General features: G+C 34.4%; 1 protein-coding gene across 3 annotated transcripts in view; it reads right to left on the bottom strand.

Annotated features, from left to right (window-relative positions):
- Positions 1-4,227: 4,227 nt before the first annotated feature.
- Positions 4,228-18,381, bottom strand: part of LOC127731131 (GATOR complex protein MIOS-B-like) — a 40,423-nt gene continuing 26,269 nt past the window's right edge. For all 3 annotated transcript variants that reach the window (XM_052240051.1, XM_052240052.1, XM_052240053.1), the window contains 9 exons: positions 18,065-18,174; positions 16,072-16,241; positions 15,403-15,468; positions 11,387-11,459; positions 10,383-10,527; positions 9,141-9,182; positions 5,717-5,888; positions 4,997-5,105; positions 4,228-4,673 (listed from right to left, as the gene is read on the bottom strand). In XM_052240051.1, the coding sequence (XP_052096011.1) occupies positions 4,486-4,673; positions 4,997-5,105; positions 5,717-5,888; positions 9,141-9,182; positions 10,383-10,527; positions 11,387-11,459; positions 15,403-15,468; positions 16,072-16,241; positions 18,065-18,174 (1,075 nt within the window). In that variant the 3' untranslated portion in view covers positions 4,228-4,485. The remainder of the gene's footprint in view (positions 4,674-4,996; positions 5,106-5,716; positions 5,889-9,140; positions 9,183-10,382; positions 10,528-11,386; positions 11,460-15,402; positions 15,469-16,071; positions 16,242-18,064; positions 18,175-18,381) is intronic.

Below are 18,381 nucleotides of genomic sequence, written 5' to 3'. Positions count from 1 at the left end.
TAAAAATATTTACAAATAAAGGCAAAACACCAAAAAACAGCACATCATCTAGATAGCTTGACTTGGTACCGACACTTTTTTGTGCCCCCGCCGTAGCGGATCCGGAGGGGGCATTAAGTTTTACCCTTGTTCGTCTGTACGTCTGTCTGTTCGTATGAGGTTTTAGTAGTCCTCTACCGACGAAGTCGAAGGGGACTTTAGGTATGCACTCTGTCCGTCTGTCTGTCCATCCGTCAGTCCGGTTAATCAGTTTTCCCCACTTTTTTTCTTCGTGCTTGAAGATATTGATTTGATAATTGGTATATAGTTTTGTCATGACCAAGTTACAGATCAAGTTCGAAGTTTGTTCCAGTCTGATGAATTTGTGCAGAGTTCTGGTCCTTGGACTTGGAAAATTCACTCAAATAATCAGTTTTCCACACTTTTTTTCATCATGCTTGAAGATATTGACTTAATATTTGTTATATAGTTTACTAGTGGGGTGACGGAATAGGAAAAAGTCGAATATTAAAAGAGTTTAATTTCACTTCATAGTACACGGCTAAAAATTTGCACAGTCCTAGAAAAATGATTTTACTTGAATTTAAGATTGGTTGTCAAAAAGTCTTATGGTGCAATTTTTTTTTATTTTAGCGTTTAGCTAGCAAATTTGACTTCAAATGCAGATCATGAGTGGCATACAGTTTGGCTTTTTATTCAAAGGCTGCATTCAAATATATGTCTTGTTTTTATTTGTTCAAACAAAACACATAATGCTTTATTCATTATGTGAAAAAGATAATTGTAAAAGCCTTTTGATAACAAATTATGAAGGTACAAATTACTGTAAACGGGGACATTTTGTCTTTCACCGTATTCCAACATCATACAATAAAGGGCTAATGAATGAATTATATCGTAACTACTAAAAATTAATAAAACTGCAATTTTTCTTTTCATATACACAAGTTTTTATAAGGTAAGATTTTTTAAACGATATTTTTTAAACTTTCAAAAATTTCTACTATTCAATCATTATCTTTAAAAATATTCCGGAAAGTTGTGCCCCATCCCTGATCGGGCTGAATACATAGTTTTCCTCCAAAATTAAGGACTTGATATTACTTGTTTATGTCCATGTTTTATTGTTTCGTTGATTTATTTGGGTGTCTGTAATTTATTTTTGAGGTTGTGTTGATATAGTTTTATTTATATAAGAGGCAAAATGCGTTTTTCGGTTGTTTATTTAAGAAATGGGGATCCGACAAAATCCCCAAAGATAACAAACTGGGAAGTCCGTTGAAAATTGGCTTTAACATTTCAAAGAAGCAATCATTAAGTTTAATCCCTTAAATAGTGCTATTTTCATAAAAGCAGAAGTGGGATAATTGTTTTATTTCACTTACAATCAACCGCGGTATTTTGATAGTCGATAGGTGTAATGATGAAATTTGCCCGAAAGTGCGCGGATGATTGTGAATTGATAATTCGTTTGGAAATTGTTTATTATAAAAATAGACACTAATGATGCACAAGTCAACATAACATAACAGTGTTTACAGTCCATACTGCAATTGGAAATGCAGAACCTTTTCATAGACCTAAAGAAAACCATTTTGCTTAGTTCTTTGATTTCAAATTCAGATATATTGAAGATTTCCTGTCTCTCTATAATCCACATGTCAGTCAGTACTTAAAATCATATACCCCAGTGAGCTAGTGATAAAGGATACTACAGAAACTAGAATGTCTGCTTCCTATCTTGACCTTTTCTTTAATATTGACACAGATTGACGACTTCAAACAAAACCTATGACAAACTTTTGATGACAATTTCAACTTTCCAATTGTCAATTTCCTCATGTCTCAATAGTACTATATCCTTTGTGCCATCGTATGGTGTTTACATATCTCAAATGATGTCTTACACACGTGCATGTTGAGTCAGTGACTTAATGAACAGGGTTGTACTCCTAACATTTAACTGCTTAAAAATGGCCGCAGATTTCAAAGGGATACTCAAACTTATCGTCCTTCCCTTCGCCTATATCACCCTACTCAGTCGCCCGTTATTCTCGTATCATGGCTTTGAGACGAGAGCAGGCATTATCAGCGAATTCACAATGTCTGAGGAGAAGTTAGTTATCTAGGGAGGAGAAAAAGACCAGTAATAGAACGATAAACAGATAATCGGGTTTTCTTCGTATATAGATATCGTGAAATATCTAACCATAGCAATGTGTAGAAAACCCGATGATATATACTTATTAGTCGAAGGCAATATCACAACGTCATGGCAAAAGTCGAAGAACGTCGTAAAGACAAACAAAAACTAAAGATCATCACAAACCTTACTGAAAACCGGGGGTTATCTCGGGTGCCCCCGGAGGGTTAAGCAGATTCTGCTCCACATTTGACACCTGAGTGTCGAACGTGAAAATGCAGATTTGATGTTACGCACTGACGTTTGAGGAAGAACCGGCGATTGAAATAGACACAAAATAAGTTTTTAGGTCACCATCCTGAATAATAATGTTCCCTTCAAGCTCTGCCGTGTCTCAACTCACTAGCAGCATCTTTTCGCGGTTGGAGATCTTTAGATACTAAGTATCAGATCAGATCTGAAAATTTGACATTTGACTTGTGTCCCATTCCTGTTTGTAACATGTTGATAGTTTTGATTCGCATGGCATGTGATGTATGCTGGTGACGCAATCGATCTGAACTATTTTTGAAGTTCTTGGAATTTTTTGTTTGCAAAAATGAACATTGGTAAATTGCTGTTGCCTCTTATGTTTCTTAGAGACATACAGATAAAATAGCAGCCGGTTTAAGTCAAGAAATCGAGGTCACGGATATCAAAGGTTGTGTTTTGTGTAATATGGTTTGTCTGTGGATGTGTTTCTTTTATTGGTCATGGCGTTGTCAGTTTATTTTTGACTTATGAGTTTAAATGTCACTATGGTATCTTTCGTCTTTCTTTGAAATGGATTAATTTTTTTCATATGCTTGCATATATTGTAATAAAAAAAGCTATTACAAGGGATAAAACACTATAAAACAATATATTCAAATGCTTTGTAAGGCAAACTTTTCATACAACCACTATAAACCTTTACAGGGATTAAAACTTTATTCATTTATTACAAAGACAGGTTTACAGGTTTACAGAAACAAGTTTTTTACCACCAGCAGTGCGATATCAATGCTAACTCTTGTTCAGAAATTAAATCAATTATACAGACCAGACCTTAGGACAGAACGATCACGACAATCGGAAACATTCCACAGACTATAATCATGTGATCATAGCAAGTGTATACTGTCGATCAGAGATGTTTTTTTCTTGACTTTTGTTGAGAGATATCTGGAGTTGTAAGCAGCAGGACAAACCATTCTGTTCTGGACAGGGTTCATTTGACATTTGTCCTAGTTGCAAATACGAAATGTTTTTGAAATGTCCAATCATGCTGGATAAAAGCACGCTACATGTGGTACAAAAACATTTGACCACAACTCTATTCCAATGCACAACAGGTTAAATGTCCGAAGCTTAACATCATGTTCGCAATATTATTATAGGATTTGTGGTTTAAGAAATTTGTCGTGTTCTTCAACCACTTTGGACCAAAATTGATACTCGAGATTTGCTAAACCTTCCATGTACGAACATATGTATTCCAGCCAAAGGTCAGAACCTTGTAATAACGTTCCCATAATACAAAAGTCATTTGAGGTCTGAATTACTTATTACAGTTACTATGTTAAGGGCGATGTTAAACCATCCATCCGTCACTTAGTTTGGGATTGAATAATTTACATTCCTATTAATACATTTTATTTCATACAAAACCTCATGACATTATTTAAACTCAATTATAAGTCCGTTTTGAAATAATTTTTGTTGCCAGTTTTGCATGTACCGAATTAAACGTATATGCCCAAAACTCAAGTTTCCACTTTCATTGGAGTATAATAGATAGTTAAATTAACAAATACATATTTTGTCATATTTTTCTTTACATTTTGTATAAGTGTACTATTTTTGACGATTAAATTTTTATAATTCCGACTTTGGTCACCGGCCTATACACCATGATAAGTTGTAAATCAAGTTAGCATTTTGTTCCAAACTATGAATTTTTAACCGGTAGGGGACTATGTATTGCCATGCAATACTCTAGGAATGCTTGTTTTTTTGTGGAGGGAAAGGAATGGATAAGGACTCTTCTAAGAATATTTCCTACATTTTTGGATTGGTGAATTTTGTTTATTACATCAATCAACTTTAAATGTAAAAAAGTAGATGTTATCAATTTTGTCCAGTAATCTTTGGTGAATAGTGACCTCTTTCATACCAGATCTCCTTACATTTATATTAGTCATAAACTATAATTCAAAGTATCCATACTTTATACTTATTTTGAAATAACAACAACTGTTCGATATTAAAGATTGTGACATATTGAGACCATTTCAAGAAAATATATAAAATTTTATTATGTGTCACACCACTGCTTTTAAACTAAGTCTTTCTAGATGATCCCTGGATACACAATTACATGTACATCCTGTGACAGGACATTCTGAATGTTCATCAAACCATTCAAATAAATGGGAAACATGTCCACCATGACGACATGATTGACACCAAGAAAACCAGTCTTGAAAGGGAGATAATTTACTGTCTAAACCTGAAATTATAAAATATATTTATTTTATAGTTACTGATTCCAAGTCTAATGTTACTTACAATACTAACATGGCTGCAATGTTTTGCTCAATCTTTGGAATTATATGTGGTGTTTTGTAACTGTTTGTCTTTAGTCGTTTTGATTTTGGCAATGGAGTTTACTGTTTTTCTATGATTTTTTTATTGCTCCCTTAATATCTTCTCCCACTTTTTTCACAAGGTTATTTTTTTTTCTAAAAATATGATATAAATACAGATGTTTCAATTATTTATCAGATTTCTTCAAAACAAAAGACTACAGAGGAAATAAAGATGTTGACTTACCCGATTTTTCCTTATGATGGTACAACCCTGTACCTGAGGGGGTGCCTAAGTTTGTTAGACACAGAGCACATCGAGGTAATGGTTTCCTACAACCAGGACAACATGTTACCTGTAAAATATAACATGTACCTGTTACCTGAGAAATATATGCATAAATTAGACAATATAAATAAAGATAGACCATGAAATACAATACGTATCATTATGTCATCAGAATCAATCAATTTGAAATCTCCAACTATAATATATCAAAAGTTTTTGTTGAACTTTTTCTAATAATCATATATATATATAATTTTTGTAATCAAACAAAACAACTTAAAGAGGACTACTTAATGCTGTCAGATTTTATATGGAATCAAAAAAGGCTTAAAAGGAGGAAAGACCATGGACATACTCACTGAAATACATGAACTACATGACATATCAAAATAAGTATAAACTAAGGAGATGTGGTATGATTGGCAACAAATAGTCACATTGACAGGTCCATCAGGATTATTCAGAAACAAAAAAGGACAACTACATTGAGAGCTCTAAAATCAAAACTTAACAAAGTACTCAAAAAGATAGCCAAAATTACTTGTCGACTTTGCCAGACGGAATTCTAACTAGTTTTTGGCAAATGATATTATCATATTGCACATATATTCACAAAAAAAAAAATCAACAATAGATTATATAGCAATGTTGTACAAAAGAGTAATCAGTTCAACATACCTTTGGTCTGTTAAAATTTGCTGCCATTGAAGCTGACATAAAAGGCAAAGATCTTGCAGCCATAGGCAAGTTACAGGCAATACTTTTCCCACAGAAATTACAACTGATGAAAGCCTGTGATGGTACTCTGGTACTAATATCATTATGGTGCCAAATAATGTCGAGTTTGGCTCTGTAATAAATGAAATTAATAATAATAAACCCAAAGCTTTGGCACTGAAATTTATTAAACTGAGAATTAGATTTTGTTTTATTCTGTTCTAGGACACTATGCTTTGCTAGCACTATAAAATGTGTATGTCTAGTGAACTGGGAACATCCCAGTCAAAACAATACGTTGGCTTTTATTCTTAAATGTTCACTTCATAATAAATATTTACTAAGTTTAAAGGTGAAGTGACCACAACTTCATGGAAAACTACCTTAGGTGAAGTGACCACAACTTCATGGAAAACTACCTTAGGTGAAGTGACCACAACTTAATGGAAAACATCCTTAGGTGAAGTGACCACAACTTCATGGAAAACTACCTTAGGTGAAGTGACCACAACTTCATGGAAAACTACCTTAGGTGAAGTGACCACAACTTCATGGAAAACTACCTTAGGTGAAGTGACCACAACTTCATGGAAAACTACCTTAGGTGAAGTGACCACAACTTCATGGAAAACTACCTTCAGTTAAAACTATAACCTGATATGGAATGAACAGATGACTAAGGGGATGAATGGCTGATATGGAATGAACAGATGACTAAGGGGATGAATGGCTGCATGGAATGAACAGATGACTTGGCTGATATGGAATGAACAGATGAATAAGGGGATGAATGGCTGATATGGAATGAACAGATGACTAAGGGGATGAATGGCTGATATGGAATGAACAGATGAATAAGGGGATGAATGGCTGCATGGAATGAACAGATGACTAAGGGGATGAATGGCTGCATGGAATGAACAGATGACTAAGGGGATGAATGGCTGCATGGAATGAACAGATGACTAAGGGGATGAATGGCTGCATGGAATGAACAGATGACTAAGGGGATGAATGGCTGATATGGAATGAACAGATGAATAAGGGGATGAATGGCTGCATGGAATGAACAGATGACTAAGGGGATGAATGGCTGATATGGAATGAACAGATGACTAAGGGGATGAATGGCTGCATGGAATGAACAGATGACTAAGGGGATGAATGGCTGCATGGAATGAACAGATGACTAAGGGGATGAATGGCTGCATGGAATGAACAGATGACTTGGCTGATATGGAATGAACAGATGAATAAGGGGATGAATGGCTGATATGGAATGAACAGATGACTAAGGGGATGAATGGCTGATATGGAATGAACAGATGAATAAGGGGATGAATGGCTGCATGGAATGAACAGATGACTAAGGGAATGAATGGCTGCATGGAATGAACAGATGACTAAGGGGATGAATGGCTCCATGGAATGAACAGATGAATAAGGGGATGAATGGCTGATATGGAATGAACAGATGACTAAGGGGATGAATGGCTGATATGGAATGAACAGATGAATAAGGGGATGAATGGCTGATATGGAATGAACAGATGACTAAGGGGATGAATGGCTGATATGGAATGAACAGATGACTAAGAGGATGAATGGCTGACATGGAATGAACAGATGACTAAGGGGATGAATGGCTGCATGGAATGAACAGATGACTAAGGGGATAAATGGCTGCATGGAATGAACAGATGACTAAGGGGATGAATGGCTGCATGGAATGAACAGATGACTAAGGGGATGAATGGCTGCATGGAATGAACAGAGGACTAAGGGGATGAATGGCTGCATGGAATGAACAGAGGACTAAGGGGATGAATGGCTGCATGGAATGAACAGAGGACTAAGGGGATGAATGGCTGCATGGAATGAACAGAGGACTAAGGAGATGAATGGCTGCTTGGAATGAACAGATGACTAAGGGGATGAATGGCTGCATGGAATGAACAGATGACTAAGGAGATGAATGGCTGCATGGAATGAACAGATGACTAAGGGGATGAATGGCTGCATGGAATGAACAGATGACTAAGGAGATGAATGGCTGCATGGAATGAACAGAGGACTAAGGGGATGAATGGCTGCATGGAATGAACAGATGACTAAGGGGATGAATGGCTGCATGGAATTAACAGATGACTAAGGGGATGAATGGCTGCATGGAATGAACAGATGACTAAGGGGATGAATGGCTGATATGGAATGAACAGATGAATAAGGGGATGAATGGGATGAACAGATGAATAAGGGGATGAATGGCTGATATGGAATGAACAGATGAATAAGGGGATGAATGGCTGCATGGAATGAACAGATGAATAAGGGGATGAATGGCTGCATGGAATGAACAGATGAATAAGGGGATGAATGGCTGATATGGAATGAACAGATGAATAAGGGGATGAATGGCTGCATGGAATGAACAGATGAATAAGGGGATGAATGGCTGCATGGAATGAACAGATGACTAAGGGGATGAATGGCTGATATGGAATGAACAGATGAATAAGGGGATGAATGGCTGCATGGAATGAACAGATGACTAAGGGGATGAATGGCTGCATGGAATGAACAGATGACTAAGGGGATGAATGGCTGATATGGAATGAACAGATGACTAAGGGGATGAATGGCTGCATGGAATGAACAGATGACTAAGGGGATGAATGGCTGCATGGAATGAACAGATGACTAAGGGGATGAATGGCTGCATGGAATGAACAGATGACTAAGGGGATGAATGGCTGCATGGAATGAACAGATGACTAAGGGGATGAATGGCTGCATGGAATGAACAGATGACTAAGGGGATGAATGGCTGCATGGAATTAACAGATGACTAAGGGGATGAATGGCTGCATGGAATGAACAGATGAATAAGGGGATGAATGGGATGAACAGATGAATAAGGGGATGAATGGCTGCATGGATGCACAGACCTAAAATCATCCCAAAGGACAGACGAACAGAGGACACATAGACCTAAAGCATAGTGGCACTGACTATCATCAGCCGCATAGAAAAAAAACAATTTTAATATCATTAGAAATCTCATGTTGGAGCAACAAATAAATTAAAAAAACCAGGTTCTGTTATTTCAGTCTTATCAAGGTTTGAAAGTCAACAAAACAGAAAATAATGTCACCTGACAAAACATATGAAGATTTCTTCTTCCATTTCAAAACATAATTGTTCAAGAGAACTAAATATATTTCATATGTTCTGCGACAGCTTCCAACTGTGTAACATGAAATTACTGAATGTAGCTCATCTGTACTGCAACAGCTTCCAACTGTTACACTGGATTACAAAATATATTTCACCTGACTGCCACAGCTGACACCTGTGTAATATTGGATTACTGAATATAACTCACCTGTAGTGCCACAGCTGCCACCTGTCTAACATTTCTCTGTAGCTGGAAGAAAATTGGAGATTTTTCTGCAGTACGAGCAATGATTAGATTAATAATACAGATGAGAGATAATGTTTCAGTAAATTTAATGATATCTAATAGTCATGAAAAGCATGACTAAATTCATTTATATTATGTACAAACATTTTTTAAAAGAAATATACACTCATCTTACAAATATATTTTCGACTTTCTTTTAGAACAAAAACATTAGTTTTATAACCATTGAAACAATATTCAAAACAAAAATCTTATAAAATGTCATTATAAAAAAAGTTTTATCTGATAGAAAGTAATCCACCTAACATCTTACCACTATATCCACATTACTTATCTGATACAAATTAATCCACCTAACATCTTACCACTAGATCCACATTACTTATCTGATACAAAGTAATCCACCTAACATCTTACCACTAGATCCACATTACTTATCTGATACAAAGTAATCCACCAAACATCTTACCACTAGATCCACATTACTTATCTGATACAAAGTAATCCACCTAACATCTTACCACTAGATCCACATTACTTACCTGATACAAAGTAATCCACCCAACATCTTACCACTAGATCCACATTACTTATCTGATACAAAGTAATCCACCCAACATCTTACCACTAGATCCATATTACTTATCTGATACAAAGTAATCCACCTAACATCTTACCACTAGATCCACATTACTTACCTGATACAAAGTAATCCACCTTACATCTTACCACTAGATCCACATTACTTATCTGATACAAAGTAATCCACCCAACATCTTACCACTAGATCCACATTACTTATCTGATACAAAGTAATCCACCCAACATCTTACCACTAGATCCATATTACTTATCTGATACAAAGTAATCCACCTAACATCTTACCACTAGATCCACATTACTTACCTGATACAAAGTAATCCACCTTACATCTTACCACTAGATCCACATTACTTATCTGATACAAAGTAATCCACCCAACATCTTACCACTAGATCCACATTACTTATCTGATACAAAGTAATCCACCCAACATCTTACCACTAGATCCACATTACTTATCTGATACAAAGCAATCCACTTAACATCTTACCACTAGATCCACATTACTTATCCAATACCAAAGAAACCCACATCACATCTTACTGATAGATCCACATTACTTTTAAAATCGATACAAATGTTAACCATCTAACATCTTACCATTGGATCCACATAACCACTTTTTCTTTATCTTCTTTAGTAATCTCACATGGCATGCTATAAACAGTGGCTAAAGCTACAGTCTGTATGTCACCAGTTTTATCTAGATGCCTTTGTAATAGGTCTATACCATCGGTTGTTAAACCTAAATATATAGTATAAAAATTGTGATCATTCTATCTGAGTGCTTTATGTACCCAGGGAATTGAAGAAAAAAAAATCATTTCAGTAGAATCATTACGATCTTTTTTATTGTAACTCTTTTACAAACTATCATCTAATCTTTTTCAATGGAATTTATTTCAAAAAGCTTTCCGCCTACCATGTCTACTTTAAACAGTTCACAAAACATGTATAATTGTTTGAAAAACAATACTCAAACAGTTCACAGTGCAAAGACAATACCCAAACTATATGTGAAGCTAATGTAAAAGAATTTCTTTGATTTTGAAGTATTCGGTAGCTATCATTTCAAAATATTCTAATGGATGCAAATTTAATCTATAATATATAATCATTTATTTGCTAAAAGATGTCAAAACTAAAATTGAGAATCATTAGTGTCTTTCACGATTGCCACACTCGACAGATCCTTAACTAAATATTAGCAGGGTTGCTTCAGTTCTTTAACCTATCACAGGAAAAGAATGCAAAACAAATGCTTTTATACCCTGCCATATTCTAATTGTTCCTTACCCAAACCATGATCATAGAGTTGATTTCTGATGAATTATTTTCATTTCTAGTCATTTATTTTAAATTGTTTTTTTTAGTTTCCTTTGGTACTTTGTTTCTTGACCTGCCACAAACTGCATGCTTGTAAAGTTTATTGTATGAACACCGTTTTGATTGAGATAAAAATAAGTAGATGTGGTATGATTGCTAACTAGACAACTTTCCACCAGATTTCCAATAACATAGATGTAAGCAATTATAGGTCACCATATGATTAAGGGTTATTTGGCCTGTAGTGTCATAATTTACTAGATAATTAATCATGATACCTGTTAACAACAAACCATCCAAATCTCCATTTTCTTTCACTTCCCTTATCAAAGATTCCATAAACTCTTGAAGCTATAAACATCGAAATCATCAATTACTCATTTTATAGGATAGTAAATTATGGTATATAATAGTAAATTGGCAATTTGTAATATACAAATACAAATTCGTAAAGGTTCCGCGGAACCCAGTGTCTCGCCTACTTTTGCTGTTAATCGCAGGCTCAACACAAGAGTGCACACGCTGAAATGTCTCGCCTTCTTTACTAATCATTGATATTATGTTGATAGTCCTAAATATAAAGCTTTATTACAACTGTCACATAAACTTAACATTAACCAAGTAAACTAAACATTGACCAATGAACCATGAAAATGAGGTCAAGGTCAGATAAACCATGCTAGGCAGGCATGTACAGCTAACAATTCTTCCATACAACAAATATAGTTGACCTATTGCTTATAGTTTAAGAAAAACAGACCAAAACACAAAAACTTAAAACTGAGCAATGAACCTTGAAAATGAGGTCAAGGTCAAATAAAACCTGCGTGACTGACATATAGATCATAAAATATTTCCATACACCAAATATAGTTGAACTATTGCATATAGTATTAGAAAAAAAGACCAACACTCAAAAACTTAACTTTGACCACTGAACCATGAAAATGAGGTCAAGGTCAGATGACACCTGCCAGCTAGACATGTACACCTTACAATCATTCCATACACCAAATATAGTAGACCTATTGCATACAGTATAAGAAAAACAGACCAAAACACAAAAACTTAACTATAACCACTAACCATGAAAATGAGGTCAAGGCCAGATAACACCTGCCAGTTGGACATGTACACCTTACAGTCCTTCCATATGTAAATGCTCTTTTGTTCCGACGTTGGAAAGTTCCGGGCGGAAAGAACTAACTAGCCGAAAAGTTCCGGAGGAACTTATTAACTAGTTACATTGTTCTTACTCTGGTTTAAAAGTTCCACCGGAACAAAGTGACTAGTTGAAAAGTTCCAACGGAACATATCAACTAGTTAGAAAGTTCCTTTTTGCCAAATTAGTCAAAACGGGAACGAACAAACTAGCCCAAAAGTTCCAACGGAACTTATCAACCAGGCAGAAAGTTCCATTTGGAGAATTGATGCAAAGTAAAAGCGCAACATATTATATTTGAACCTTTCAAAGGGAAACCAAGATACTGATTTCAAAAGTCAAATGGAACTTATCAACTAGCCACAAAGTTCCTCTTTGGCAAATAAGTCAAAACCGGAACTAACAAACTAGCCCAAAAGTTCCAACGGAACTTATCAACCAGTCACAAAGTTCCATTTGGAGAATTGATGCAAAGAACCACATGAGGAGGGGGGTATTCTTCCCTCTCTTGAGGTTACTATGAATACTAAATTTGCACGATAATGCAACTTATTCCGTTTTATGTGAGCTATGAAATATAACTTAAATTTTGCATATTTGTCCCCAAAGAAACCCCTTTCAGTGCGTTGGGTATTCTTGTAAATTAATGATTTGCTCTTATATATATACTGATACTCATTCTTCCCCCTCTTTCTACAAAAAGGACGAAATATGGTATATTCGGAACGATGTAACTAGTTGTTCTGTTCCGCCAGAACTATTCAACTAGCTACATTGTTCCGGGACTTTTCAACTAGCTCATCTTTTCCGGAACTTTTCGACTACACTCGGAATAAAACAACTAGTTGGAAAGTTCCATCGGAACGAAATAACTAGTTGAAAAGTTCCGCCGGAACAAAGTAACTGACGGAACATAGTGGCTGTTACACATACACCGAATATACTAGACCTATTGCTTATAGTATCTGAGATATGGACTTGACCACCAAAACTTAACCTTGTTCACTGATCCATGAAATGTGGTCGAGGTCAAGTGAAAACTGTCTGACGGGCATGAGGACCTTGCAAGGTACGCACATACCAAATATAGTTATCCTATTACTTATAATAAGAGAGAATTTAACATTACAAAAAATCTTAACTTTTTTTTCAAGTAGTCACTGAACCATGAAAATGAGGTCAAGGACATTGGACATGTGACTGACGGAAACTTCGTAACATGAGGCATCCATATACAAAGTATGAAGCATCCAGATCTTCCACCTTCTAAAATATAAAGCTTTTAAGAAGTTAGCTAATGCTGTCGCCGCCGCCGCCGGATCACTATCCCTATGTCGAGCTTTCTGCGACAAAAGTCGCAGGCTCGACAAAAAATGAGGAAAAAAATTAATAAAAATATTCCTCTCTATACTATCTTTTGATTGCATCGAGTGAACCAACACCTTCTAACGGTACAGGCTGGTAGAGAGTAATCAGGATGGATACCCGGAGGTATGCTGCGGTCGTCTTAAAACCTTAGGAAAATAATGCTACACAAAGATTTTGATTGTAAGTAGCTTCTGTCCAAGTTTGGTAAAAATCCAGGATAGTTTATGAATCTAATAAATGTTTTAAAAACTTAAACTGCAGACTGTATGTAATGTTAACTGGAAGAAAAACTAAGTCCATTTATAAGTAAAATACGGAAAAAATGGAACAAAATTTTAACAAAATTTCCTTCTAGGTACTAGCTTTTAATCATAAACAAGTTTCTGTCCAAGTTTGGTACAAATCCAGAATAGTTTAAGAAAGTTATTAAAATTTGAAAAACTTTAACCACAGAGTGAATGTAATGTTAACTGGCAGAAAAACTAAGTCCATTTATAAGCAAAATACAGAAAAAATGGAATTTTTTTTTACAAAATTTACTTCTGGATACTATCTTATGATCATAAACAAGCTTCTTTCCAAGTTTGGTAGAAATCCAGGATAGTTTAAGAAAGTTATTAAAATTTCAAAAACTTTAACCACAGAGTGAATGTAATGTTTCCTGGCAGAAAAACTAAGTCCATTTATAAGTAAAATACAGAAAAAATGGATTTTTTTTTTTACAAAATTTACTTTTGAATATTATCTTATGATCATAAACAAGCTTCTGTCCATGTTTGGTAGAAATCCAGGATAGTTTAAGAAAGTTATTAAAATTTCAAAAACGTTAACCACAGAGTGGATATTTGTGGACGCCATAGACGATGCCGACGACAGAATGTAGGATCGCTATGTCTCGCTTTTTCGACAAAAGTCGAAGGCTCAACAAAAAGTAAAATGTTGTGATGTGAATCAAAAGACAGATAAAGTTTTCACTAGCTCTAGAAATTCATAATTTGACCAAATTTCCATTCTGGTCAATGCATGTTCTCCGTACATATCTCTCATGGTTTCCAATTAACACTGATAGCAGATAAGCACAGTAATATAATGTGTTTTAAGCAGAATTACTGCTCTTGTAGCATTTAATACAGTAAAATAAAATGTTTTAAGCAGAATTACTGCTCTTGTAGCATTTAACACAGAAATATTAAACGTTTTAACTGCTCTTGTAGCATTTAACATAGAAATATTAAACGTTTTTACTGCTCTTGTAGCATTTAACACAGAAATATTAAACATTTTAACTGCTCTTGTAGCATTTTACACAGAAATATTAAACGTTTTAACTGCTATTGTAGCATTTAACCTCTGAAAAATGCCTTTCTCCTCAAAAGGGTGAATCATAATCAACAATATGTTCATTTTTGCATATCTATTTTACATATCCATCGTTGACTTTATTTTACCCTAGTGACTTGGACCATAGTCTTATACAATATAAAAATTATACTGGAATATTCAATATCTCTAGCAACTAATGACATCACAAAAAGCATTATGTAAATGGCCTACCTTACTGTCTGACAGATATAGTGCAGCAAAAGCCACTCTATCACATAGATTGAGATCCTTTATGGCCTACCTTACTGTCTGACAGATATAGTGCAGCAAAAGCCACTCTATCACATAGATTGAGATCCTTTATGGCCTACCTTACTGTCTGACAGATATAGTGCAGCAAAAGCCACTCTATCACATAGATTGAGATCCTTTATGTCCTACCTTACTGTCTGACAGATATAGTGCAGCAAAAGCCACTCTATCACATAGATTGAGATCCTTCATGTCCTACAAAGAAAACAATCTTCTTAGACAAACCTGCTTTCAAATCCTTAAATATCATATAATAATATGAAGGTTTAATGCTTATTTGTTGATTTTTCAGATGCATCACACTTTATTTAAACTAAACAAAGCAATATTAAAGTCTCTTTTTATAAATATCTTTTCTCAAGAGCGCTTGTTCACTTACATGTATAATAATCTTTTATCCTGTTTTTCTTAGACAAAAAATATATTTCATTCTGTGATACTTTTATATCATTATTATTAACAGCATAAGACTCTCATAAGTAATTTGATTCAAAAAAATTAATTCCCAGCATTACCTTTGAAATAAATATCAATATAATATAAAGTAAAGACAAACAACTAAATAGTCATCATATCTTAATTTACTAATAAACTTTTAATATTGTGGAACAGTAATTGTGGATCATTCATTTTTGTTGTAATAGAAAATGTCACAGTACCCATATTGCACCAATTTATCAAAAATTGCAGCAGAAATCTTACATGTTTTCTTAGAGACTAATTATTTTATATTTCTTGAATTCCTAATGAGAAACATGTCTGTATCCCCTTTTAATATAAAACATGTTCAAAGTATACCAGAATTTCTTGATAATTGTCTTTTTCACATGATAAAAAGGCAAATATTGCTCTGAGGTACGGATCAGTTAATTTGTGTAGTAATGCAGAACAGGTTTTCCTCCATAACGTTTGTTTATCTTCTGAGTAACCTGATATTGCCATGGCAACAGCATTCATCATTGTACTATCTGTAAAATATAAAACTATTTATTAAACCATAGTTAATCCCTTTCACTCTTTATGTAAAAGTGTCACAATCTACATATATGAGGGTCTGAATGGGATTTACAGAATAGAGAATAATTGACCAAAAAAATAAAAAATAGTGAAAAATTGGTTAAAAAATACAGAACAGATAATAATGGGCAAACAATATAGAATATAGAGAAACAAGAGTTTACACAATGAAATGTCTCACCTGTTGTACTTATGATTGAATTCATGTTGAAAGTCTGGAATATGAAGGTTTTACTGCAAGTATCACATAAACTTAACATTGACCAATGAACCATGAAAATGAGGTCAAGGTAATATGAACCCTGCCAGACAGACATGTACACCTTACAATAATTCCATACACCAAATATAGTTGACCTATTGTTTAAATAACTGATAAACTGATAAACTGACATAACCACAAAAACCTATCATTTGACCAATGAACCATGTAAATAAGGTCAAGGTCACATGAAACCTGCCAGACAGACATCTACATCTTACAATTATTCCATACACCAAATATACTTGACCTACTGCTTATAGTATCTGAAAAATAGACCAAAGCACAAAAACTAAACATTGTTCAATGAACCATTAAAATGAGGTCAAGGTCAGATGAAACCTGCCAGTCGGACATTACACCTAACAATCATTTCATACACTAAATATAGTGGCCCTATTGCTTATAGTATCTGAGAAATATACCAAACCACAAAAACTAAACACTGTTCAATGAACCATGAAACTGAGGTCAAGGTCAGTTAAAACCTGCCAGTCGGACATGTACACCTTACAATCATTCCATACACTAAATATAGTTGAACTACTGTTTATAGTATCTGAAATACGAACTTGACCACGTAACTAACCTTGATCACTGATCACTAACCTGAGGTTGATGTCAGTTGAACCCAACCTGAAAGACATGTAGACCTTGGAAAGAACCCATAAACCAAATATAGTTATCCTATTACTCATAATAAATGAGTATTTCTCTTTAAAAAAAACTGAACCATGAAAATGAGGTCAAGGACAATGAACATATGACAGATGGAAACTTCATAACATAAGGTATCTGCATACAAGATATAAAGCATCCAGAACTTCTGGCTTCTGAAATATAAAGCTTTATACAAATAGTTTACGCCGTTGCTGCAGCCAGATTGTGATACCTATGTCTCACATTCTGCAACTAACATTGCAGGCGAGACAAAAAAAGACTAAAAAAGTTAAAGAACACAGAAATGAAGCCCCCTCCCCGATCCAGACTCTCATTTATATGGTGAGTTTAATTAGCATGAAAATGTTATAAAAGAACATCATCATTTGCTTTCAATTAATGACATTAGGTTTCTTTCTGGTTAAAATTAAAATAAAAGATCAAATTTACATAAATTGCATGTGTAGTATATAGGTTATTTGTTAAAATGAGCTGATTTCTAGACAACTTTTATGCATAAGAAGGGATGTGAAAAAAATTGATTTTAAATATCCTCACATTTCATGTATAGAAATAAATCCAAATTAGTAATTTTTTTTAGACAGCTGGCAAGCAGGACCAAAATAAGATGAAAAGGACAGAAAAAATTTATAAAATAAAACACAGGCAAACTATGATTATGGAGATCACCTTATCTCAGAATTGGTATGATGTAAGTCTTATATAATGATAAAATAGTTACTAAAATGGAATGTAATTGGATTTATTATGCAGGAGACAGGATACAGAAAATAACACAATATCTATATCTTTGAACTGAAGTTTTTACCCTATTTGAAGAGTGAAACATACCTTCAGTTTGGTGCCTGTATTTTCCACTGAGTATTTCAATTGTTTGTCCAAACTTTAAGTTAAACAGTGCTATGGCTGCAGCTTTTGATGTCTGTCCATTTTTATGTAATCTGAAATATTTATGGTCAAGATGCAGAATATGATGAACCAAAAACTTTAAACAAAAATTTTAAATTTACTTTCAAAATCTTAATACTAATTTAAATAATTAATTGAAGTAGCATTCTGGGAACAATAATTAGAATAAAATGAAAAGGCTTATGCAAAAAAACTCTTTTAACTCGGTATGTGCTATTATGTATAAACAAACGTGAATC

Source organism: Mytilus californianus, unplaced genomic scaffold (genome assembly GCF_021869535.1).
Source record: "Mytilus californianus isolate M0D057914Y unplaced genomic scaffold, xbMytCali1.0.p SCAF_2, whole genome shotgun sequence".
In the NCBI taxonomy this organism is placed as follows: domain Eukaryota; kingdom Metazoa; phylum Mollusca; class Bivalvia; order Mytilida; family Mytilidae; genus Mytilus; species Mytilus californianus.
The sequence above is the reverse complement of the archived record's forward strand: the minus strand, read 5'-3'. Positions and strand labels throughout refer to the sequence as shown.